Source organism: Antechinus flavipes, chromosome 6 (genome assembly GCF_016432865.1).
Source record: "Antechinus flavipes isolate AdamAnt ecotype Samford, QLD, Australia chromosome 6, AdamAnt_v2, whole genome shotgun sequence".
Taxonomy (NCBI): Eukaryota; Metazoa; Chordata; class Mammalia; order Dasyuromorphia; family Dasyuridae; genus Antechinus; species Antechinus flavipes.
This window is the reverse complement of record NC_067403.1, coordinates 193,034,439-193,060,773: the sequence shown is the minus strand read 5'-3', so window position 1 is coordinate 193,060,773 and position 26,335 is coordinate 193,034,439. Positions and strand designations below refer to the sequence as shown.

The 26,335-nt window shown below is 38.8% G+C and overlaps 1 protein-coding gene across 2 annotated transcripts in view; it reads left to right on the top strand.

Moving 5' to 3' along the window:
- HGFAC (HGF activator) overlaps positions 1-26,335 on the top strand; it is a 76,281-nt gene that overhangs the window by 28,745 nt on the left and 21,201 nt on the right. For both annotated transcript variants that reach the window (XM_051964991.1, XM_051964992.1), the window contains exons 7-14: positions 4,080-4,190; positions 7,646-7,820; positions 9,343-9,428; positions 11,878-12,133; positions 14,947-15,086; positions 16,770-16,910; positions 17,618-17,766; positions 22,746-22,935. In XM_051964991.1, the coding sequence (XP_051820951.1) occupies positions 4,080-4,190; positions 7,646-7,820; positions 9,343-9,428; positions 11,878-12,133; positions 14,947-15,086; positions 16,770-16,910; positions 17,618-17,766; positions 22,746-22,934 (1,247 nt within the window). In that variant the 3' untranslated portion in view covers position 22,935. The remainder of the gene's footprint in view (positions 1-4,079; positions 4,191-7,645; positions 7,821-9,342; positions 9,429-11,877; positions 12,134-14,946; positions 15,087-16,769; positions 16,911-17,617; positions 17,767-22,745; positions 22,936-26,335) is intronic.

Genomic DNA, 26,335 nt, shown 5'->3' with positions numbered 1-26,335 from the left:
ATTGTACACTAGTTCAGAGTCCGATTCTTTTTGTACAGCAAAATAACTTTTTGGACATGTATACTTATTGTGTATTTAATTTATGCTTTAATATATTTAACATGTATTGGTCATCCTGCCATCTAGGGGAGGGGGTGGGGGGAAGGAAAGGAAAAATTGGAACAAAAGGTTTGGCAATTGTCGATGCTGTAAAATTACCCATGCATATAACTTATAAATAAAAAGCTATAATTAAAAAAAAGAACTATACAGAATTTTAGAAAACAGAGCAGTGGTTCTCAAACTTTTGTTCTCAGAATCTGTATGTTGTTAAAGAACTATTGAGGATCTGTTCAAAGAGTTTTTGTTCACATGGGTTATATTTATAGCTATTTACTATAATAGAAATAAAAATAAATTTGAATTTGTAGACCCTCTGGAAGGGTTTCAGAGACCCCAACAATTCTTTGGACTACACTTTGAGGACCACTGAAACAGAGCATGCTAGAGATGGAGTTAATTGATTTTAGAATACTTCCAACAGACAACTAGAAAGGACTTTAGAATGCAGCCACTGGGTGGCACTGCGGGAAAGCACACCTAGCTGCCTGGTATTCCATGGTCTTAGTGTGAATCAGGTTTTTGCTGACTGCCACTCACCTCTGAGTCCTCCTGGGAAAGGGTCCTAGACCTGGAGCTCAGGACTGAGACTTGAATCCTGGCTGTAGAGACATAAACCTCTACTGGCTTCTTGACATCATCTTTACTTAAAATGGCAAATCTTTTTCTTCCATTCACAAAATTCTGTGAACCAAACACTTCTATTTAAACATCATTATCTCAGTAAATAGCTTAATTGGGTAAAATAGAAGGGTAATGGAAAACAGAATCATTATTATGCTGTTCCCTCTCCTTCACCAGAGCCTCTAGGAAAACACCCAGGATTCTAGATGTTTTGTGAGTCAGAACAATGTCTCAAGAAGTCCTATTAATGTGTTTACTTTTACTAGTCAGCACAGGGATATAGTGAGTTCAAGGTTTAACAAAATTGAACAAATTCTACAAAATAATTTAACAATATAACAAATAATTTAATCTAAAAAAATAATATGGCAATAAAAATAGCAGCAGAAAATTTCTTCTATCAGCTCTTGATTTCTCTGTCCCACAAATACATGCACAATTAATAAGAAGTGTGGACAGGCATGGGATGATGCATGGGGTACATACAAATGAAGGAGATGAGGAGCCAAAGCATATGTGGGGAGGAATAATTTATGCCTCAAATGCTGCTTTCTGCTGTGCCTCATTCCAGTTAGATGTCACTTCTCTACTGCTCCCTAGCAAATATTATATGGCAATTCTTCCTTGTTGGACATCGTATTCTGTTCATCTGATATACCTTAAAAAGATTCAGCTGCCTTCAGGGTCATTCAACATAATTATTGATTAGATTGATCCAATTTAATCCAATAAACATTTAGTAAGCACCTACAGTATGCCAGGTACTGTTTTAAGCATCAGAGATACAAATAAAAAGACAATGCCTGTCCACAAGGAGCTTATAATCTAATGGAAAAACTGGAAAATGGGAGGGGGCCTCTAAGGAGTCTCATGTTCTGCGGGGTATCCAAGTCAAGCAAAGCTGCAAATGCAAAGGGATGTAAGACGGTTTTCCAGCAAGATCATTCAGCCATCATCCTGCATCCACTGGGATGTGCTGTGATTAAGTAAGCTTCTGTAGGGAAGGGCTCCAGCTCAGCTAAAGTCTCCAGCAGAGATGCCATTATCTTCAGGACCATCAACCACTTTGTCTTCCATCCGCTGGGGAATTTTGTGATTAGTAAACATGTCTCCTGAAGGGGAGGAATACAGCTTTCTTTTTTTCTCAATAGTATTTTATTTTTCCAATTATATGTAAAGAGAGTTTTCAACATTCATTTTTGTAATAGTTTGAGTTCTAATTTTTCTTTCCTCCCCAAGATATCAAGTAATCTCATATAAGTTATACATATGCAATCATTTAAAATATATTTCCATATTAGTTATGTTGTGAAAGAAGGATCCAAATGAAAGGGGCAATACCACAAGAAAGAAAAAGCAAACAAAAAAGGTGAAAACAGTATGCTTCAGTAGGCATTCAGCCTCCACAGTTCCCTCTCTAGATGCAGATGCCATATTCCATCCCAAGTCTACTGTAATGGTTTTGGATCACTATGCTGCTGAGAAGAACCAAGTCTGTCATAGCTGATCATCACATGATCTTGCTGTTATTGTGCACAATGTTCTCCTGGTTCTGCTCACTTCACTCAGCATCAAGGACTATAGCTTTCTATGGAAGAATGCTCACAGAAAATAGAAGATGCTCCGACTTAGATAATTTCTGTTTTTTGAACTCTTCTTTGAGTTACCCATTTTCCTATCCATTCTGAGTCCTTAGTTCAACTATAACAGCCCTCAGTTAGTCACTACACACTTACTATGTGTCAGGTGCTGTGCTAAACACTAAGGATACAAAAAAAAGATAATAGAAATTCAATCTAGCTTTTAATTCTTCTCATTCCACTGGGCTGAGACACATATCTCCAGTACTGTACTTCCTTAAATGGAAAAGGAAATGGGTGAAACTATGGTGAGAAAAATATTTTTATTTTTCCTTCTAATGCCCCAGTTTTCTATGCAAATGACAAGAGCTGGGAGTGCCTGAAGAAGACTGGACTCATGAGTTCTGTATCACTTCCTTTCTCATCTACTTTCTTTATGCATAAACCACAGCCTTGTCTCTGTCTAGCCTGAGATCTTAATGAACATTGATTTTACATCCTAATCAATCCCCAGGCACTCAGTCCTTCCCATAGAAAGAAACCTCTTTAACCTGGTGCCCTTATAAATTTCTGTGTTTATCTTTCTCCTCTCAGCCTCACTGGCTCCTGGAAATTTACTGTGTTCTCCTAGACTTCCTACTTCCCCATAAAAGGGACTGGAACATGAATCCATATTTTCTTACTCCAAAGACATTAGTCCTTTCTCTTTATCATTTGGGATTCAACTTTCAAGTTCCCTGTATCTCAAAATGATCCCATCCTTTCCCTTTTCTGCCACAAATATTTCCCCTAATGCCTTGATCTAAACCAGTGGTCCTCAAAGTGTAGTCCAAAGAATTGTTGGGGTCTCTGGAACTCTTTTAGAGGGTCTACAAATTCAAAATTATTTTTTATTTCTAATATTGTAAATAGCTATAAATATAACCCATGTGAACAAAAACTCTTTGAACAGATCCGCAATAATTTTTTTTTTAACAACATGAAGATACTGAGAACAAAAGTTTGAGAACCACTGATCTAAACAGTCGGATAAATCAATCCATTGTAATACATTAATGATGGAAAGTGGTTTTTCTGTGGTCAAAGGAAGGTTTGGAACAAGAAATGTCTGGAAAGGACAATGCTGAGCCCAAAGAATGAAGTTCTAATGGTGGAATTTCAGGCCTTTTCCCAGACCGAGAAGAATATTTAGGAAGGGGTGACGTTTTCCCATATAGGTAATGCTTTTCCAATAAAGTAGATAATCTGTTGTCATGGATCATCCATCCAAGAAATATTTTTAAGGAGCTTTGGGCTAGGGACACATAAATGAAAAAATGGCCAAGTTCCTGCCTTTAAGGAGTTCATTATCTATTAGAAAGACACATATAAAATGAATATAATCCGTGTTACAATATGGTACATATTCAATTGCTGTTTACACAGACTGGTAGAAGAGATTTGAAAGAAAGAGGGATCATCTGAATCTGAGGGGTTGGGGAAGGTTTCAAGCAGGTGGAACCTAACATGGGCATTGAAGAAATGGAAGGATTCTTACAGACATTTATTTGTGTGTAGGAGGTATGGGAGTGGTACCTGTACAAGCCAGGGAAGTGGAGGGAAGGGGAGGAGGGGAGAAAGCAGGATCAGGGTGAGAGAGGCTCCTATCAATGGGTCTATCCTGTAGCCTTATCGAGAATCTTAGAATAGAGAAAAATAGAACAGAGAAAAAAGAAATTCTAGGGGAGTTCAAGTGATTCCTGCTCTAATAGGTCTTTCATCCATTGTTACCTGCAGCCTGTGTGAATAACCCATGCCTCCATGACAGTGTCTGTAGAATGATTGTCTCCACTGGAAAGACCATCTGTGCTTGCGAAGGGCTCTATGCAGGGAAATACTGCAACATTGGTAAGTCAAGGTGCCCGCCAAAGAATTGTCTGCCTTTCATAGAACGTTCAAGATGGAATGGACTATAGAACATATAGTCAGCACTGTGAGAGGACCTTAGAGTTGAATAGTACCTTAGGACATAAGACATGAAATGTCAGAACTGAAAGAGGTCTTAGAACATAGAACAGTAGAACTGAAAGGGACCAGAGAACAAAGAATGTCTGAGACAGAAGGGAAGTTAGAACATAGACCATCATAAGAGCTCAGAGGTACTTTGGAGCATGGAAAATAGAATATCAGAACTGGATGAAGACTTAGAACATAGGATATGAGAACTGGAAGGGATAATAGGACCCAGAACACCAGAGCCAGAAGGGAACTTAGAACATAGAAAATAGAATACTAGAGTTGGAAAATAGAGTATCAGAACTGGATGAAGACTTAGAACATAGGATATGAGAACTGGAAGGGATAATAGAAACTAGAACATCAGAACCAGAAGGGAACTTAGAACATAGAATATAGGCTATCAGAGCTGGAAAACAGAATATCAGAACTGCATGAAGACTTAGAACATAGGACATGAGAACTGAAAGGGATAATAGGACCTAGAACATCAGAACCAGAAAGAAACTTAAAACATAGATTATAGGCTATCAGAACTGTGAGGGAGTATGGAAAATAGAATAACAGAGCTGGAAGAGACTATAGGCCATGGGACATTAGAGCTGAAAGAGACCAGAGAAGCTAGAACATCAGGACCAGAAGGTAACTTAAGAACATAAACTATCAGAACTGAAATGGATTTTGGAACAAACAAAAATAAAGTATCAGAACTGGAAGAAGATTTAGAACATAGGATCTTAGAACTAGAAGGGAACCTAGAACTTAGAACATCAGGTCCAAAAGGGAACTTCAAACACAGAACATAGGCTATCAGAGCTGAGAGGTTCTTAGAATATGAAAAGTAGAATATCTATAGAAAGAGCTATAGGACATAGACAGATGGAACTAGAAGAGACTTTAAAACTTAATAGGGTTATGGTGTCTGAACCAAGCAGTGAAAGTGACTCCTCAGTATAGCTGAGTCTCAGACAAAGCCCCTAGGACATTAAGAGGAGCAGGGGAAAGTTGAACCTGGAAGAAACTCACCTGGGTTGTGCTTGCCAGGAGGAATGGTGATAACCATTTGGTAATTTCCTATTTTAGTTAATTATTTTTGCTAGTGAAGTGCTAAGATTAGCTGTTTCTATACTATAGAAGGGCTCAATTTAATTCGAGTACCCCAGAAGAAAGCCCTGATCACCCCATCCTCTTTACAGCTTCTGAAACATAAAGTGCTAGTGCTGAAAAAATCTATGTATAGATGGTTAGTAGGAAAAAAACCCCTAAAAATATCTAATCTACCTTCTTCCTTTTATGGAGGGCAAATTAAGGCACAGAAAGGAGTATGGTACAGTGGAATGAACAGTGACTTTCTGGGTTCAAATCTCATCTCTGATGCTTACTATTCATATAATGTTGCAGATTGAGATTGAAGGGGGACCCAGAAGACCTGGATTCTTAGTTCTTGTTCTGTTACTTTGCTATGTAACTTTGAGAATGAAATGTCTGAGATAGAATGACTAAGCAACAGATATCCCAGAGGGTTGCAGGGATCACATATAAAGAATTACTATCCGGGAGTGTTCAGTGGGGAAGAGAGACAGACGTAATATTCATGGACTCAGATGTCTATAAAGCAATGCAAACAAAATAGTAGCTGCATTAGAATCTAGGTTTTATTTTTCTTCTCTGTAGAATGAAAGAAAAGTCTAAGACCTCTAAAGTTTATTCCAGTTCTGAAATTCTGTATTCTAAGATTAATTGTGGTTTCTGGTAAAATTCCTGAATATATGATTGAAGGAATAAAATTTGTGAGTATTTTACAGAAGGAAAAGGTGATCACTAAGAACTAGCATGTGTTCGTAAGATACAGGTCATGGTAGATAAACATCATTGGGTTTTTGCTAGAATTATTAAACTGATGATAATGCTATAGGTGTAGTTTATTATGTTTTAGTGAAGCAAAAAAAGTTTTTAAAAATTATAAATTCAAAAGTGATAAAATAATCAAATAAACATGCAAAATAAAGAGAAAATTCTTGCATAAACCCTCATCATTTAACAAGATAGAATCAAATGAATTAGCAAGCAATAAATAAGCACAAGATATGCTGTCCTATATCTCTTTCCAGTTCTGTATAAAGTTCTATTAATTTCTGAATTTATTTGCTTGCATGCTTCCTTTCTACCTTTCTTTCTCACCCTCCTTTCTTACTCCATCTTTCAATTTATTCTTTCTTTCTTTCCTTCCTGTCTTATAGGATTTCAATAAAATTGTGTGTAATCCTGGTTCTCAGGAAAACATTTGACAATATCTCTCAAGCTGCTAGAAAACAAAAGTGAAGGAGATGGGACATTTCAGATAGATGGATGCAGAACTAGTTAAGTAATTAGTTATAAAGAGTAATTATGAAGGTCAGTGTCAACTTGAAGATCTCTAGTGGTGCCTCAAAGATCTGTCCTTCACTCTCTGTTGTTCAGCCTTTCTAGAAATGAGCTAAATGAAACAAATAAAAGGTTTATCATTTTTGTAGATTATACCCAGCTGGGAGAAATTACTAACACAATGGATGACAAGTTTTAAAAAATCCCATTTTATTAGCTAGAAAATGAGTTCAACCAATTAAAGTGGAATTTAATAGAGTAAAAAATAACATCCTATATTTGAGTTCCAAAAAACAAAAAAAAATTGGGTGTGGGGAGTAGGTTCAATGCAAAGAAAAACTTTGCATTAATTAAAACTATCTGGAAATGGAATGGGTTGCCTCAGGAAATAATGGAATCTCCCTCTGTCAAACAGTGAGTGATGACTTGTTGGAAATGTCAAAAGTGGAATCTTTGGGGTTTGCAGATTGGATGGAATAACTTCTGAGATCTCTTCCATTTCTGATATTCTGTGTGTCTCGGCAAATATTTCTTCTAGCTCTAATATATGTTCTTTGCTTTAAGGTCCCTTCCAACTCTAGCATTCTATCTTCCAAAGTTCTAGTTCCAGTTCTAACACCTTATGTTTTATGTTCCAAGAACTCTTCTCGACTTTATCTGATTCTGTGAAGGAAGGTCAGTAAAGTGCAAGGTCAACCAGCCAATAAATATTTCTTAAAAATTAACTGTGTGCTAGACATTGTGCTCAGCATTGGGAATACAAAATGGCAACAGAGAATTTCTGCTCTCAAAGAGCTCAGACGCTCAGAGGTAGGTTTTGGTTCAGGTGAAGTCTCTTAGCTTGAATTCCCAGACCTAGTTTTGACGGAGTAAGTGGGATGAGGAATTGGGAAGCCCCCTCCATAGCCTTCTCAAGCTTGCAAGAGGAGATGGAGGGTGGATTCCGTGTTGGCTGGTGTTCAGCCGGTATTTCCTGCCCTCAGTTCCTAGGGAGACGTGTTACTTAGGGAACGGCACAGACTATCGGGGTATTGCCAAGAAGACCATCTCGGGTCAGAACTGTTTGCCCTGGAATTCAGATGTGCTGTATCAAGAGCTCCATGTGGATAGTGTAGAGAAGGCTGTACATCTGGGGCTGGGCCCTCACTCCTACTGCAGGTGAGTGTTCACCTAAGTCTGTCCCATATGACCAAAACTCTTCAGAGTCTCTCCTACTCTCATCCCTTTTCCTCTGCAAATAGAAAAGCCAATGACCTTGGGGAAGGGAGAACCTGTGTCATGGTCAGAGACCTTCTGTTGGAATGACCTGTCATTTCAATTTCCTCATCTTTAATGTGGATAATCATATTTGTACCACCAACTCCTTGGTGATACCTAAGGGTGAGCTGTTATAAGCCTGGGGTCTTGGAAACAATTTAGAAGCTAGATTCAGGAGACCAGAGTTCATATTCTGGTTCTGACTTTTTTTTAGTCATGTGTTCCAGGACAATTCAAATGTTGCCTGAATGCTAAGGGATCCTGGTTGATCCACCCCATCCAGGAACAATGGCAGATTTCATTTTAGTCATAATTCAAAACTGGAAAGTGTCAAGGAGGAAAGTGTATTTTTGTCCATCAGCAAGGGAATTGACCAGACAGACAATGGAGGAGATATCCAGAATATGAATGAGACCCTTAAAGAAATTGTACACTCCCTTACAATAATTAGCAAAGTTTAAGTCTAAGGTTTTACTAGTACTCCCTCTCCCCCTTGTAACTTTTAGGGTGGTTATTTTAGCTGAAAAGATATAAATACAATCACAATCATTTTAAGCCCTCCTGTTACCAAGCCTTGCTAACATAAAGAAAAAAGTTTAGCTCTCTGCCTTAACTTAGATTAATATCTTTTTCTAGTTAATGCCTGTCTCTTTGTAGTTGAGACAAGACTCAGGTTGCTGCAAACATCTGGGTAATGAATTTGGGTATCTATAATTATGAAATATAATTTTTTGACTAATAGATGATATTACATGGTCTGCAGATAAATAGGCATTAGTTTGGATCTTCTATTCCTCCTACTTTCCCTTTCTCACCATGTAGGATTGAGGACTTTCCTTGATCTCATTTTTATCCACCTGAGCTCAGTCTCACATTTTCTTTCTTCTATCCCAGGTTGCCCCTGGGCTGCTGATTCTCTTTCCAGCTTGACCCCACTCTTTCCTCCTTGTTTCCAGTCCCATGAATCTCTCTCTAGTTTCTAAATAGTTCAAGATTACAAGTTCTGAACTGTACATTTTATAAATTTCCTAAGATGTGACCAAATCTCTCACCTAATGTTTTTTATTTATTTTGATTTTATTGATTTAAAACAGAACCTGTTCACACATTATGACTGATTATACACACACATATACACCCCAGTTTAAGTTGAATAATAAGGTTCTTAACCTTTTTGTGGGTCTTGTCCTGTTTTCTAGGGCGTAACCTTCTATTATTCAACATTTCAATAGAAAATGTAGGTTTTCATTCCCATAAGCCTTTTCACAGTTCCTGGTTCTCACAGCTATTCTTCTTTGTTGGTACAGGGGGAGTTTAGCTCTAGCCCCTGTGCCCCTGCTCTTATTCTTCAGGGATGGAGGGGCTCAGAGGATGGGGAGCCGTGGCTCCCAAAGCCTCCCTGATTGTCTCTTTCTTGTGTCAGAAATCCCGACAGCGATGAGAAGCCTTGGTGTTACATCATGAAGGACAACACTCTCTCCTGGGAGTACTGCAACATCTCTGCCTGCGGTAGGTGGGCTCTGAGCCAAGCAGAGGAGAACCGCTGGTGTTTTAGCTCGCGGCCATGAGGCACAGTATCATCCAATCCCACAAAGGAAAAAAACCCAATCAGAATGCAAGAAGATGCATTCTCAGAAGCTGATATAGGGTTTTTTTTTTTTTTTTTTTTAATCCCACTAGGAGGACAGTCCTAGGAAATGTCTAGGAAATAGGAATGACATGTTTATCTTGCTTTATAACCAGGGGTATGCTGGTAAATGTTTACAACAGGCTCTCTCTTATTTATTTTTATTGTATTTTCTTTTTCCAAATACAACAAGCTCTCCAATAAGGTAGGGGATTTATTTTTATTTTTATTTTTTTGCTGAGGCAATTGGGGTTAAGTGATTTGCCCAGGGTCACACAGCCAGGAAGTATTAAGTGTCTGAGGTCACATTTGAACTCAGATCCTCTTGACTTCAGGGCTGGTGCTGTATCCACTGCGTCACCTAGCTGCCCCTACAGGACATACTTTTAATTTTAATCTGCGTTGTGAACATTTTTTCCATCACTTTTTAAACTCCAGGCAGTCAAAAATGATGAATCAGAACCCAATTTGTGGTACTCACTGATTTTTGTAGGGCAAATACTCAATGGTGAAAATTTAACAATTGGCTCCAACATATACCTGTTTATATGACTTCATTTTTCATTCTCTCATTTGGCCCTGTGAAGATGGCAGGGGTTAGGGGATGGATTATGATAGCTGGAGGCGAATAAATAATAGAAGGAACCTTAAACTCAGACTCAACAGACATGGGTTCAAGTCCAGCTCTGTCCCCTACTAAGATGTTTGATCATGAGTCATAGAAACACAAATATGGGAGGAACCTAAGAGGTCTCGCAGGAGTCCCACCTATAGAATTCCCAACAAGTGGCAAGGAATATTTGAAGATTTTCAGTGACAAGGAACTCTCTAATTAGGAAGATTTTCCTTGTGTTTAAGTAAAATCTGCCTTTTTTTTTTAAACACCTTGTCTTGCCTTTAGAGCTAAATAAAATAAGTCTAAAGCCTCTACTCTGTGATAGTTGATAAGTTATTTGAGTTGTATTTAACTGTTCATGACCCCATCTGGGGTTTTCTTGTCAGAGATACTGGAATAATTGGCCATTTTCTTCTACAGCTCATTTTACAGATGAGGAAACTGAGGCAAACAGGATTAAGTGACTTGCTCCCAATTCAGAAGCGTCTGAGATCAGATTTGAACATAGGAAGATGTCTAGAGTCAAGACCTGGTGGTCTGTGCATTATTATGCATGTGTGTGTATATATGTGTATATATATATATCTCAAGGCAATTGCAGTTAAGTGACACACAGCTAGGAAGTATTAAGTGTCTGTGGCTGGATTTGAACTCTGTATACCTCAGTTAACTTAACTTTAGAATAGCACCCATTTGCCAAAGTTATTGCGAGGAGTCCAACTAAAATAATGTTTGTAAAATGCTTAGCACAGTACATAGTAAGTCCTTAATACTTATTTCTTTTCCCTTCTCTCTTTACATGTCATTTCATTTGATCTTCACAGCAATTCTGGAAGTTAGATGCTATGAGGATCCCCATTTTACATTTTAGGAAACTGAGGCAAATAGAAATTAAGTGACTTATTCAGGGTCATACAACTGAGTGTCTGAAGCAGAATTTGAATTCACAACTTTGTGACACCGAGTCTATCCAATGAGTCACCTCATTCCCTTCAATCCGTCCTAAGGTTTTCAATCCATTGACTGTCCTGTTCCACCCTTCCGGATGCACTCTCCTTTGTCAGTGACATCCAAAAGTATGACTTGGAACTCCCAGTGTGGAGTCGCCAGGATATACAGTGGCCATACCATCACCTCCTTTATTCTGATACTGTTAATGCAAATGATTGGAAATTAAGTTTTTTGGCTATTGTATTACAATGTTGTCATATATTGCCTTTGCTGTCACTAAAATCCCTGCATCTTTTTTACATGGAACCAAAAGATTTAGATCTGGAAAAAGACCTTAGTGATCATTTAGTCCCACTTTTTTATTTTTACAAATAAAGAAACTGAAGTGCAAAAGGAGGGAGCTACGCGGGGCAGCTAGGTGGTGCAGTGGATAGAGCACCAGCCCCGAGGTCAGAGTATCTGAGTTCAAATCTGACCTCAGACACTTAACACGTCCTAGCTGTGTGACCCTGGGCAAGTCACTTAACCCAATTGCCTCAGGGGAAAAAAAAAAGGACGGAGTTATGGACTTAAATCTGCAAGCAGAGTCATTCACAGAGCAGGCATTTGGAGCCAGATGGAAGTCCAGTTCCTGAACTCTTTCCACTAAAGCATCTCTTTAAGCACTTTACTCGAGCCGCTCTTAAGCATTTCTTGCACAGATGGGGTCCAGGGCCTTTCTCTTTTGAACATTCTGTCAAGCTCTGCCTTTTCTCCTGTCCCAGCAAATAATCCAAGGAGTGGGGCTCGTCCCAACCTGGAACTCCTGGCCATCCCTGAGACTTCTCTGCCCAACAGACGAGCCTGTGGAAAGAGACACAAGAAGAGGACGTTCTTGAGACCTCGGATTATTGGAGGCTCATCCTCCTTGCCAGGATCCCACCCGTGGATGGCAGCCATCTACATCGGGGAGGTCTTCTGTGCTGGCAGTCTCATTCACTCCTGCTGGGTCGTATCAGCTGCCCATTGTTTCGCCAACAGGTAAGCCCATCCTTTTACCCCACTGTGTTGGGGAGAGCCAGTTCTTGGGCAAAATGATAAAGAGGTTCAGGTGAAACTTAATGAATGCTTAATGTAGCCCCCTTACCCCTTTTTTCTCATGTTCTCCTTTTTATCAAACCTTATTCTCTGAAAAGGCTTTAAACTCCCTGAACATTCATAGCTCTATGGATGGAAATAGCTCTATATCCCTCTGAATGAGGATCTTCTAGCCATTGATGGGGATTTGGGGAGAAGGGAAATTTTGGGCATCAGGGAGGATTTCTCAGCATGAGAGCACCTGTATTCTAGTAGGATGCTTATTCTCTCTACCATGTAAGGACGCTATGTCTTGGGGTAAACCTGAGAAAGAGTGAGGGCTCCTAGGAAAGGTGGAGAAATCACATGATTGTTGAAAAAGGAGTGGATCTGAATTCAGAAGCTGGCTTCCTAGGTCTGCTAGACTCAGACACTTACTTGCTGTGTGAAACTCCAACAGATCACTTAACCTCTATCTAGATTTCCTTAACTATAAAATGGGGGATTATAATAGAATCTATTTCACATCAAATGAGAGCATATTTATTAAATACTTAGCAGAGTGCCTTGCACACAGTAGGTACTTAGTAAATGCTTGCTAACTCCCTCCTTTTCCTAGCTGTTTGAATTTAAGAAAGTGACCTAGTCTCTTTGGTCAAACAGAAAACATTATGGTAGCCAGAGGAAGGTGCTTTATTCTGGAACTTTAAAGGGATAGTGAATGAGGACTCAGCATATCAGAGGACTCCCTAGTCTTAGTTTTCCTTCTGGTCAACAGGAATAATACCTGAATTGCTGAATTCCCTGAATTCTATAAGGACCATGCAAGACAAGAACTTTGGAAAAATTGTCAAAAATATAAAGGATTATACAGAGGCAAAATATGATTGATCATCAGGGCAGCTAAGTGGTCCAGTGTCTAGAATGCTGGACCTGGAGTCGGGAAGACTCATCTTCATTTTGAAATCTGGCCTTGGACATTTACTGGATGTGGGATCCTGGACAAGTCATTTAACTTGGATGTATTTTAGTCCTGGGAGATCCTCTGATGTGGTTATTAATTGCCTTCAAAACAAGGTAGTTGGACTTCACAGTCTAAAAGATTCCTTATAGCTTTGATATTCATATGGATATCAATGTGGTGAAAGAAATCCTAGAAAGTATAATCCTTAGGAACTGGGGAAAGGGTGAGGGTGGTGGGGGCTTCCTGGTTCTCATGTTTTCCAAGGTACAGAAAAGGGAAGAAACCAAGGCCTAGAGTGCATCCCCAACAAGGACTCTGGAAAATTTGTAGTTCTTGGGCATGGCCACATGGTGGCAAAATCACACTGCCCGCAGTCATAACCTATAGAATTATACTGGGCCCTGGAGCTGGGCAGCGGGCAGAAATCTGGGGAGAGGGCTGGGCTGGAAGCAGCTCCTGTAGGTTTCAGAGAATTGATTGTCAGATTTTCAATGGGACTATTTACATCTTGGAAATCAGCAAAAGCTAAAAACAGGGCTAAATTTATTGTTTTGTTGATCGACTTTAGGCTAAAGAAAATGATGGAGAAAATGTTCCTAATGCAAATTAAACTTTAAAGTGTGTATACATTTTTTCAAAGTGTTGTTGAAATGTGATCCATATAATTATTGCTGTTTTTCTGTGGGTGAAGAATTTAAAGTTTCTTCTAGCTCTGGTAGTTTGTCTGTTACATATTCTAAGTTTCCTTTCATCTCTGATATTTTATATTCTCAGATTCTTTTTAGTCCTGATATTCTATGCTTTCATTTAAAAATTATTTATATTTTAATATAATAATTTATATTTTTAGTTTTTACATTGCTTACATTTCTTCCCTCTCTCTCTTCCTCACCCTTCCCAAAGCACCATTCCTTACAACAAAAATTTTTAAAGAATTAAAAAGAGAAAGGAAAAAATGCTGCAAAAATTTTATGCACTGTTCTACACCTGTGAATGTCTCCTTTTCTTCTGGTCCTTCCTACTTTTATCAAGTTCTGCCCTGACTCCTGGCCAGTCTCCTTCTTTCTCACCAAACTTTCTGCCTCAGCCCTCCTTGATCAGGAAATGGTAGGAGATGACTTTTCATGTTTTTTCCTAAAGGGTCAAGCTTTTTGTTTGTAATTTTCCAACATTCAGATTGTTCTTGTTCTTAATCTTGTTGTAGCCATTGTGTATTATGTATATTGTTTGTCTGGTTCTACTTACTTGTTATGTTCCAAATTCTAAGATCCTTCTCAGCTCGGACATTCAATGCTCTAAGGCCCCATCCAGGTCTGACATTGCATATAGATTCTAAGGTTCCATCCATTTCTGAAATTCAGTGTTCTGTGTTTCAAGTATCTGGGAATTTGTATTTGAAAATTTTACTGAGCTCTGCGTGGGCAGGGCCCTGGGCTTTGGAGAAGGCAGCTTTGCCCTTGCTCTCCCTTCCCAGCAGGACTAATGAGGATGAGAATTTTACCCATTTTGATTCCCATAGTACACACTTCCAAATGATTAGGATAAAGGCTGACTCCCCAAGAGCAAGAACTAGGAATACAGCTCTTCTTTGTAATTTGTATATGTACCAGACATGGTAGGACCAATAGAAATCAGGAGACTTCAATTCAAATTCTATTTCAGCTTCTTCCTTTTTTTCTTGGTAAAAAATGGGTTTGTTAACACCTGCCCTGCCTCCCTTTCACTTCAGAAATTATTGATGGGTGTGAAGAAAGACTTGTTAATATACATAAATGTCACCTATTCATTTTCATGATCATTCTGCGTTTTTCAGCCCACCCAAGTCAATTATCAGAGTTGTCCTGGGCCAGCATTTCTTCAACACATCCACAGATGTGACCCAAACCTTTGAAGTGGAGAAGTACATCCTGTATCCATTATACTCTGTCTTTAGCCCCAGTAATCATGATCTTGGTGAGTGTGTTAAGGCTTCTGCACCAGATGCCAGGTCTGCCTTGGGTGTCCAGATCAGGGTTCATAAAGGAGGGCTTTGGGGAGAAAGAAGGAGGCTGGCCAGGGGTCAGGGCAGGAGAACTTGATAAAAGATGTGATCTCTGAGCCTCAAATCTACCTTATGTCCACCTCACACAGGGCACCAATCTCTGGCTTCCTTATGTTATTTTACTTTCCTGATGAGTGAATTTTTAGTCTTCCCAATGGATTGGGTCAAGAGTCTTTGATGCTCATTCAGCCCCTAAAGCAGGACTGAGCACATAGTCAGGGCTTGATTAACATCTTCAATATTGGGTGAAGGAATTTAATTTAACAAATTCCATCTCATGGAATGTCTAGTCTATGTGGGGAGATAGAATACAACTTCAGAAAATAACACTGACTGCTAAATGATATGAACCAAAAAAGCTTCTATTAAGCACTGACAATGGGCTGAGCATTATGCTAAGTATTAATAATGGAAAAGAAAAATACAAAGGGGTTCCTGATCTCCAGGAACTCATACTATAACCAGGAAAACCTGAACATAGAAGAAGACTAAATTCTGGGGACAGGGAGGAGGATGGAAAGGTCTGGAGGTCCTTAAAGGGCAAAGACTGGGATCTGAGATTAAGTCAGAATATATGGTGGCTCTCTGGTTATGGTGGTTGTCATCCTTAGTTCTCGAAGAGGACCAAAAGGACATTACTTTGTTAGAGTCGAGTTACAGTGTGTCCGATGATGGCTGATCAGACTAATAAGAGCTCGGGGTGCTCTGCCACAGGTTGGACACAAATGGTCCCTATGAACATTTGGGGCAGATGCTCTAATTTTGCACATTTAGTGTTTCCTTTGGGCTTATTCAGTTCTGCTTTGCTCATAGAGCACAGCCCCTTCTCTGATAAGGATCTGGGTGATCCTGTCTCAGTGTCTCATATAATCCAATCCAAAGTTCTTAAGAAATACCTTGAGAGTGTTCTTGTATTGCTTCTTCTGACCACATTGTGAGTACTTGCCCTGTGTGAGATCTCCATAAAATAATTATGGTAAATAACACATGAGTGGTATAGCACTGAGTTCTGAAGAAGAGGAATAAATTTATGATTGCTTTAACTCTACTGTAGAAAATTTCTCCCCATTCTTGTGGGCTGTACCATGGAGGAGAGAAGACCTAGACCTAAAAATGAGTTCTAGCTCTGCTTTTTACTAACTGTATGAAGTTGGTCCTGGTGTTTAACTCTTTGAGTCTCAGTTTACTCATCTGTAAAATGAAGGAGGTGATTTCGATGGCTTCTAATGTGCCATTCAAATCTCTAAAGCAGGGGTCCTCAAACTACGGCCCGCCGGCCAGATGCGGCAGCTGAGGACAATTATCCCCCTCACCCAGGGCTATGAAGTTTCTTTATTTAAAGGCCCACAAAACAAAGTTTTTGTTTTTACTGTAGTCCAGCCCTCCAACAGTCTGAGGGACAGTAAACTGGCCCCCTATTTAAAAAGTTTGAGGACTCCTGCTAAAGGTTATAATTCTAGACCTACACCATTATTTTTCTTTCAAGTCTCAGGAATTGTTTTTTGACCTTTTAATCTTAATGGTCAGTCCCAATGGATAGAAATACTTTCGCCTCTGTGATGGTCGATCTGATTCCCTTCTCTAATTCCCTGCAGCTCTGATCAGGCTGAAGAAGAAGGGTGAGCGTTGTGCTATAAAGTCCCAGTTTGTCCAGCCCATCTGCCTCCCGGAGAACGGCATCACCTTTCCTGATAATCACAAGTGCCAGATTGCAGGATGGGGACACATGTATGAGAGTGAGTCTCCTGATGACATCTAGGGGCCCCCTGCCCAGACCCATCAAACCAGAGCATGTTTTTCTCTGAGCTTGGGTCTTTCTCTTGGATTGTCTTTGGTATTTTCCACACTGTGCAACTCTCGCAACCGGGGATATAGGTAGGAACTGAGGAAGCCTCAAAATAGTTCTGAAATCTTATAATTGTAGAAGGAAATAGCCAATTACTCTAGTATCTTTGTCAATAAAATCCAAATTGGCTCATGAGAAGTCAGATAAAGCTAAAATGATTGAGTGATAGCAACAAGTGCAAATAAACGTAAGGAGAGAGAGTAGGTCTTTCCCTTTTTATCCATATCATTGGCCGGCAGGGCCATAATTCAGCATCCTGACCTCAGTTACAGGTTCCATTGATAGCTGTGATGTGACTGTCAGGCTTGATGCTGATTGATAATAATACCAGCTAGTAGGGCAGAATGAAGGGATGCTAGAGATCCCTTCATCTGAGTCCTGCCCTGCCCATGGATTAAACATAAGTAAAAAGTCCTAATGACTCTCCAAGAATATCAGAGAGGTAGATAGATGGGCTTTGCTGAAATCCTCAGATGGCGGCTAAGCATTTTCCTCTCTGAGGTGGGGGCTTCCAGCCAGGGCTCCTCACGGGACGGTGCCCCTCAATGTTTCAGGGTTGTCCCAGTCCTGACTTCTTCCTTGGTCTCTCCTTAAAAGATGTCACGGGTTACGCCACTTACTTACGAGAAGCATTGCTTCCTCTCCTGCCCGATCACAAATGCAGCAGCCCGGAGGTCTATGGCGCAGACATCACCCCCAACATGTTTTGTGCTGGTTACTTTGACTGCAAATCAGACGCTTGCCAGGTAAGGCTTGGGGAGAGTAATTCTAGATTTATTTTGTTTCGGCCAAAGGAATGAGAGGGAGTGTGGTCCAGAGCACTAAACGGTGGTTTGTGATGTGGGTCTTGTCACTGAATGTGGGGATCGTGAAATTATGACTTGTCTTCAGCAAATGTTTGATTTCTATGCCTATTTTATAGACCTACATGCTCAAGGTTGTGTAACAGTTTTTCAAGCAAAAAGTGGCACGAGTGAAAAAGTTGAAGAAGCCCTGGATAGTGGAAAGAGAACTGAATTGGTAGCAGGGATCTTGAAAATGAATCCTGACTCTTCAATTCATTAACTAGATGACTGTGGGCAAGTCATTTTACTCTATTTAGATCTTAGTGTTGTCCGGGTCATTTTAAAATCACATCTGATTCTTTATGATTCTATTTGTGATTTTCTTGTCAAAGATACTGGGGCGCTTTGCCATTTCCTTCTTCATTACATTTTACAGATAAGGAAACTGAGGCAAATAGGGTTAAGATATCAGAAGGTTTTTTTTTTTTAATAACAATAGCTTTTTATTTTTCCAAATTCATGCAAAGGTAATTTTCAACATTTACCTTTGGAAAACCTTATGTTCCAAATTTTTCTCTGTTTCCCATCCTCTAGAGAGCAAGTGACCCAATATAGGTTAAACACAGGCACATTTCTCTGTGCCTTAGACTTTCCTCGTCTGAAAGAGGGTGATTAACTCAGGTGCTCTGGAAGGTTTCTTCCATGTTTAAATTCTACCATCTCACGTCTGCTACCCTTCCCCCCCCTTCTTACACACCTCATCCACTGAACAGTTCCCACTCTTGCCATCCCCTTTTCTCCACACCATCTACTCTCTGCCATTCCAGCTTCATTCTAAATCATCTGTGATTAGAAACATATCAAAATCAATGAAATTTCTCTCTTCTGTGTTTCTCTCCTCTCTCAGTGACTCTTTCTTTGGGGCTCCACCATCACAAACCCAAGCTTACCCCCCCCATCTTCCCCCATCAAAAGTTACTGGTCCTCAAAAAAACCCCTCAGTATTTCCTGGAACATTAGCTAATCTGATCACCTGGGACTCTAAAATGAAATAATAACCTGTGAAGTGCTTAATGAATGCAAAGGGTGTGGGGGGGAATTATGTGGGAAGCCCACTTCTGGCTTAGGAGACCATTGTATCACTCCGCAGCTATGTGACTTAGAGCTCTTGGTGGCTCCATTTTTGATTTTGTTTTATTTGTTTTCCTTAATGGTATTTTATTTTTCCACATACATGTAAAGATAGTTTTCAACATTCATTTTTATAAGATTCTGAGTTCCAAATTTTTTCTCCTCTCCATTCCCTTCTGCCTTCCCAAAAAGAGTAAGCAATCTGGTGTGGTTTATACATGCACAATCATTTTCAACATGTTTCTGTATTAGTCATGTTTTGAAAGAAAAATCAGACCAAAAGGGAAAAAATGAGAAAGAAAAAACAAAAAAATTGAAAATAGTATGAAAATAGACTGCATTCAGTCTCCATAGTTCTCCCTCTAGATGTGAATGGCATTTTCTATCCCAAGTCCACTGGAATTGTCTTGGATCACTGTATTGCCAAGAAGAGCTGCCTATCACAGTTGATCATCACACAATCTTGCTGTTATTGTGTACAGTGTTCTTTTGGTTTTGCTTACTTCACTCAGCATAAAAGAATGGTGATTATCCATATAAATGTTGGGAGATGGGACTGTCTAGTTAAGAGATCAGTTAAAAATTCTGTTTTCATAGAACATGGAGTTTGCAAAGGGGAATATTATGAAATGAATGGATTGTAAGTATGAAAGGTCAGAACCTTGGATGTTATTACAAAGACATTATTAGGGATTAATAAAGATTTTTTAAGCAGGGGAAGGGACATCATCACAAATGCTTTAGGAAGATAATTTTGGTTCCTATATGTAGGATGGATTGGGGAGAGGAGGAACTAGAAGTAGGGAGTAAGGGTCTATTGCCTCAGTCAGGCAAGAGATGACAGTTATCTGAATAAGTAGAAAGAATGTGAGGTATGTTGGGAAAGATCAATTTGTAGGACGTGACAATGGATGGGATATAATGGGAATGAAGGAGAGAGAGAAAGATCAAAGATGGCTCCAAGATTACAAGTCTATGTACCTGGAAGGATGGTGGCTACCTCAAGGGAAATAGTAATGTTTGGGGAAGGAATAGGTAGAGGGGAAGACAATGGGTTCCATTTTGGAAATATTGAATTAGAGAAGTGTATGATACATCTAGAAAGGGAAATCCACAGGTTAACTGTCTTTGTCCAGAGAGGCCTGAACTAAGACAGAACTAATGTTAGAAGACAGAATATCATGCCTAACAAGGATCTTAAAATATGAAACATGGAGTATGGAAATATATGAATATGGAAAAATATGGAAAGGACCTCTAATTCTAGTGTAAATCTCAGCTGTGGTTCATATAGTGAGTGGCGGGGCTGGGATTCAGAATTATGCTTCTTATCTCCCAGACCACTGGGATTCCCACCCCCACAGTGCCTCTCTATTATTCAAAGATATTTATCCAATTCTGAATCTGTTGTCATGAGCCTCCAGGGAGATGAATTTTAAAGAAAAAAGGTTGGATTCAATTACTGACCATTATAATGCATAATAAAGCAAGATTTTGAGCTTCACTTCAGCCTTCCCAGCTCCATTAAGCAGGAAACTTACCTAATACCCCCATCTCGTGACTTGGAGCTGCCGGATAGTCCATCACTCCCCCTCCTCCCCCAGTAGCACCTGTTTTAGATTTGGCCCATTAAGTTCCAAACAGTGAATGCCGTGTTTACTGAGTGTTCTAGAATCCTGGGCCCTCTCCTCAGGGCCTGCCGGGATGACAGGGCCATTCTGAAAGCATGATGTCATAGTGTTTTCTTCCTGCCTTCCCCTGGGGATGAGGGGTGTGAGAAAGGGACACTTCATATCTTAGAATGTCTAGGCTGAGTAGGACCCCAGAGGTCCCATAATCCAATTTGGCAGCTAGGTGATGCAGAGGGATAGAACACTAGTCTCAGGAAGCTCCGAGTTCAAATCTAGCCTAAGGCACTGACTAGTTACATGACTCTGGGAAAGTTCCTTAACTTCTCTCTGCCTCAGTTTTCTTCTGTAAAATGGGAATCATCATAGTCTTATCTCCCAGGGGCAGCTAAGTCTAAGCATAGTGGATAGAGTGCTTGATCTAGAATGTGGAAGAATCATCCTCCTGAATTCCAGTCTGCTCTCACACACTCACTCTGGGCAAGTCACTTAATCATTTTTTTGCCTCAGTTTCCTCATCTGTAAAAGGAACTGGAAAAATAATTGGCAAACCAAATGGGGTCATTAAGACTTAAAAAAAAGTCTGAATAAGAAGGAAAACAACCATCCAGTGTTTTATGAAAAGCAAATGAGATAATATTCACAAAGCACTTATTGCAATGCCTGGGACATAATAGGTGCTTAATAAATCCTTCTTTCCTTCTGACTCATTTTATAGATGAGGAAGTTGAGGCTCAGAAAGACATAGTGACAACCATGATCACATCTCAAATTAGTGTAAGACCAGAAACCAGGTTTCCCAACTCTTATTCCAGGACTTTATGCTCTCCCCTTCTGCCTCTCTAAGGATTAGTCACTTATTAATTTTGGTTCCGACTCACTAGGCTACGTCAATATTTCTGGTCAGAGTTTGGAACAATAGAAGTCAGGGGGTTTATTTGGCCATTAAAGAATAATAACATTTTCATGGCTTCTTGCTTCATGAATATGAAACATAATTGAAACAGGTCTGCAAAGTTTTCACAGACTGTATACTTAGCAGATCAACTATCTTTTATTATAAGTATATCTGAATTGAATGACAATATCATGGAATCATTGAGTTCAGAGGCATCTAGGAGTTTTTCTAGCACAGTTTGTCCCCAAAGTAGGAGTCCTGTCTGAAACGTTCCTGAGTAGTCATTATCTAGCATTTGCTTGAATACCTCCAATAATGGGCCACTTACTACCTCAAGAGGCAAGCCATTTGATTTTTGATGTGTAGTAAGAGGCAGTATTGCGTAGCAGAAAAAAATGAATATGAATTTAGCAAACCTGAATCCAAGTCCAGGCTCTGACACTCACTAGCTGTGTCACCATGGAGCAAATGACTTAATCTCTTTGTCTCCCAATTTCATCATCTTATTATTATATTAATATTCATTTTGTGAACAATGAGGCCCTGTGTAAAATAAGCTGTTATTATATTACAAAGAAAATTTTTTAAGTTGAAATTTCTCTTCTATGGAAATGAGCAAAGGAAAGAATTGTGTATGTCATCTATTGTTCATTGAAATTCCACCATAAGAACTTCATCCCTTTGGGTTAAATAGATTCATTTTTTGAAATACAATTTTTCCTTAAATGAGGAAGTCTATGAAATCAGTTTATAAATAATTTTAAATAAGTTTATTAAGCTGTTTTCTACATCTTATAATTATGGAGGGAGGAAGTTCTATATAAATAAATAAATAAATAAATATATACACACACATAAATATGTGTTTGTAGATGCTTATATATTTATTTAGCACATCTGGGTTCCAATGAGTGCAAATAATAAATCCCTTAAAATGGTTATATTATTTGAATTTATATTGTCTTTTTTCCCCCAACAGACTAGAAGCATATTATAATTATAAATTCAAATAACAAATTTGAATATATGAGACTATTTCAGAGGATTCCTTCTTCACACTAATCAGAACCTCACTGTATTTGCTTTTATCGTGGCTGGTAATTCGGGAAAGAGTGAGATTGTAGTGCCTAACATTATCAATGGCAGAGTAAGAACCAGAACTCAGAATACTTGACTGCCTATCCAGAGTTACTCTTATTTTCCCATCTTCGCCAACTTTCTATATGAAGTGTAATCATTTCCTGGAGTTAAAATGATTTGCTCTTGATCTCTAACCAACACAGGGTGACTCAGGTGGACCCCTAGCCTGTGAAAAGAATGGGGTTTCTTACCTTTATGGGATCATCAGTTGGGGCGATGGTTGCGGCAGATTCAACAAGCCGGGTGTTTATACGCGAGTCACCAACTACGTGGATTGGATCAACGACAAGATCCGGCCTCCCAAGAAAGTAACCCCTGCCTCTGAAGCCTGAGGTAAGCCATGAAGGATCTGCCTGGCCTGGGTTTGCTTCTGGACATCACTGGATGTGTTCATTATCACAAGTGTGTGTTTTCATTGAACCATGCTGACCGTCTGGAAAAATACTTTGCCATGACAACAATAAAGCATTTTTGAAAGTTGCAGTGTCTGCAAAAGTAAATTGCAAGAGAGGTTACTAGACTTTTTCACCCAATGGCCTATGGCTTATAGCCCCTTCGTGCATCCACCCTAAGAGATATATAAAGATATATTTAATATATTATATACACATATAATGCCCACATATATACAAATAAATGTATATTTATAATAAATATAAATAAATTCAAAAACAAAAAATACACATTAAATAATTAAATTTATGTGTTTTATATATATAAATATATAATATGCACCACATATATCCTATACACACATAAAATACACATGTATATATATTATATATACATGCATATAAACAAGTATATAAAATCATAGCTTCTTATAGAGATCATCTTGTTTCACCCATACCTGAACGGACATCCCTTTTTTAACATCACCACTAAGTAGGAATCCAGGAGCTCCCAGAACATATCTGGGGATGGAAGAATTCACTGTCTACCAAGGCAGCTTCTTTTTTCCAGCAGCAGCAATGACTGTTAATTTCTTTTTCCTTACAGTGAGTTTAAGTAGCTTTTCTGAAACTTTCACCTATTGGTCTTAGTTCTGACTTCTAAGACAAAGGAGAATAATTTGGACTCAGTATGTTGTAATGGAAAGAACACTACTGAATAGGGGCCTTTACTCTATCACTTATTAGCTAGATTTGTTGTAGGGAAAGTTTGTTGTAAAAATTTAAAGAACAATCATGTTCTCATGGCGCAACTAGATGGTTCAGTGAATAGAGCATCAAACCTGGAGTCAGAAAAACTTGCGTTCAAATCTGACCTCAGACATGTACTTGCTGTGTGACCCTGGGCAAACCACTCCACTGTCTTTGCCAGGAAAATCTTAAATGGGGCCACAAAGAGTCAGATATGAATGAAATATCTGAATAACATGTAAATATGAATGATTATTATTCTGCTTCTTCTGTACAGAAATAAACCAAAATCAGCTTTTTTTGAGGCATTATTCAAATTTATTTTTAAAATAATATTTTTCCCTAATTACATGTAAAAGCAATTTTTAATATTTGCTTAAAATTTTTTTGAGTTACAAATTCCATTCCTTTCTTCCTCCCTGCCTCGTCCCTGAGGCAGTAAGCAATTTATTATGATAAACCAAAATCATCTTACAGAATCTGTCCACAGCCTCCTTTGAAGCTTTCTATAGGATGGGAGACCTCACAATTGGAGCATTTGACTCAGAAACTATTATCATTAATAATGATGATGATCGTTAACATTTTTGTATTAGGTGCCAAGTTCTGGGCTAAATGCTTTGCAATTATTATCTCATTAAATAACCACTTCTCTCATGATTCTTTCTTCAGTTATTTAACAAATATCTAATAATTGCCAAGTATATGCTTGGTGCTCTGTTAGAGGCTACTGGGGATATAGAAAAATAGTATTATCTTATGAGTAATAGGACTTAAATCCCTTCTAAAATTTCAACCTCCCTCTCCTGCTCAAGCTTATGGTTTTCTGTTGCTTGGTCTTTGGCTCAGGTTCAGCTCAGGGTACCAGTGACATGAAGTTGTTTTTTTTCAACGGTGGTTTAAAGATGAGACAAATTATAGGAACATAGAAAGGACCATAGAGAATAGATTAGTCTAAACTTCTCACTTTACAGAGAAGGAAACTGAGGAAATGGCGAGAAAGAGAAAGAACTTATTTATCCAATGTCACACAATAAGTTTGTGGCTAAACCAGGGCTCATTTGATTGTACTGTGATACAAGCTTCAGTAAGCTCCCCCCACTCATACCCTCTTTCCCTCCACCAGAGAAGATGAAGAAAGAGCTTGTTTTCTTAGAAAAATGTATCGATATTTATCTAGTAAAAGAGACATGAAGAGAATTATTGAGAAAATACTTGGTATCAGGAGTTATGATATTAAATGGTAAGACTGTAGAAATGAGAATTAATGAATAACAATGATGGCCGTGAAAAATACAGCTAAAACAATGTAAATAATTATCTATTGTTATTATTATTTATTACATTGTTAATAAATTGTATAATCAGTAACTTTGTTATTTTTTTTTTTAAACTCAGGGTTGTTATTTTTTTCCTCTATTGATATTTAAGCAACTGCTTATAAGAAAAAGAGGTTTTCCTGAATTTACTAAATAAATAATGTTAACAATCCATAGTGGAGGCTTGGAGCTAATTAATTAATTATTGGATGAGAAAGGTTATAATTGTAGCAATGAATAAATAAATGTTTAAACATATCCTTAGCTGACTTTAGAATTTGGGATGATGAGAATGCCTATGGTAAGGACTAGGCTGAGGCAGTGCAGGCTATATGTGAGAGTAGTTAACTCTGCTACAATAGAATCCTGGAGTCCAGAGCTGGTGATGATCATTAGTCATCATCTAGTCCAGTTCTATCACAAAAGGGAAATAACTTACCCAGTGTCTAATGTATGTGAGTGGTAAAGGTAGAATTTGAATCCTGTTCTCGGACTTCATTGCCACCCTTTTTTCCACAGAACTACCCTGATTTAAATCCATATCCTCATGCCTCCCAGGTCTTGGATCCTTATACCATAAAAATCAATTATTTTATTCCCAGGTGACACATATTCCCATCAGTTATTATTAATCTCCAATGTATTAGAAGACCCTCGCTCTATCCAATCCCAGTTTTAACAATAATTTGCTCTCTCTGAGCTAAGGAAAGTCAATTTCTGTTCAGTGTTCGAGTTCTTCTTATGTAAAATGAATAGGTTATATTTAATGATCTCTAATGAGCTTCCTCTCCCCACTTCAGCTCTAAAATTCTATATTCTTTGCAAGCAGATCTTCTCATAAGTGATAGGTCATATTAGAGTCAGTACAGATGATATATTTTTTTTATTCTCCTTTCTATCCTGGGCTTCTAGGCTTCTGATTGATCAGTATTTACCTTAACTAACTTGATTCTTATCCACCATAGTCATTTTAATGTATGGGTATAGCAGTCAAATGGCTTCACTTCCTAACCTTATGACTTTCCTGACCAAGACACCTTTCTGTCCACTCTCTTACATGTCCTCTCCTCCAAACAAAATGTAATGTTATTGAAGATAGGGCAAGATGACATCCCAGACTGGGAACGTGAACAAAGGCATGAAGGTGGTATAAGGCAAGGCATTTCCCAGAGAACAGAGACTTGTCCAGTTTGACTGGAGCACGTAGAGGGTAGTAATATAAGACCCGGCTGGTCAGGGGAGGGTCTTGAAGGCCAAACAGAGCTTGAACTT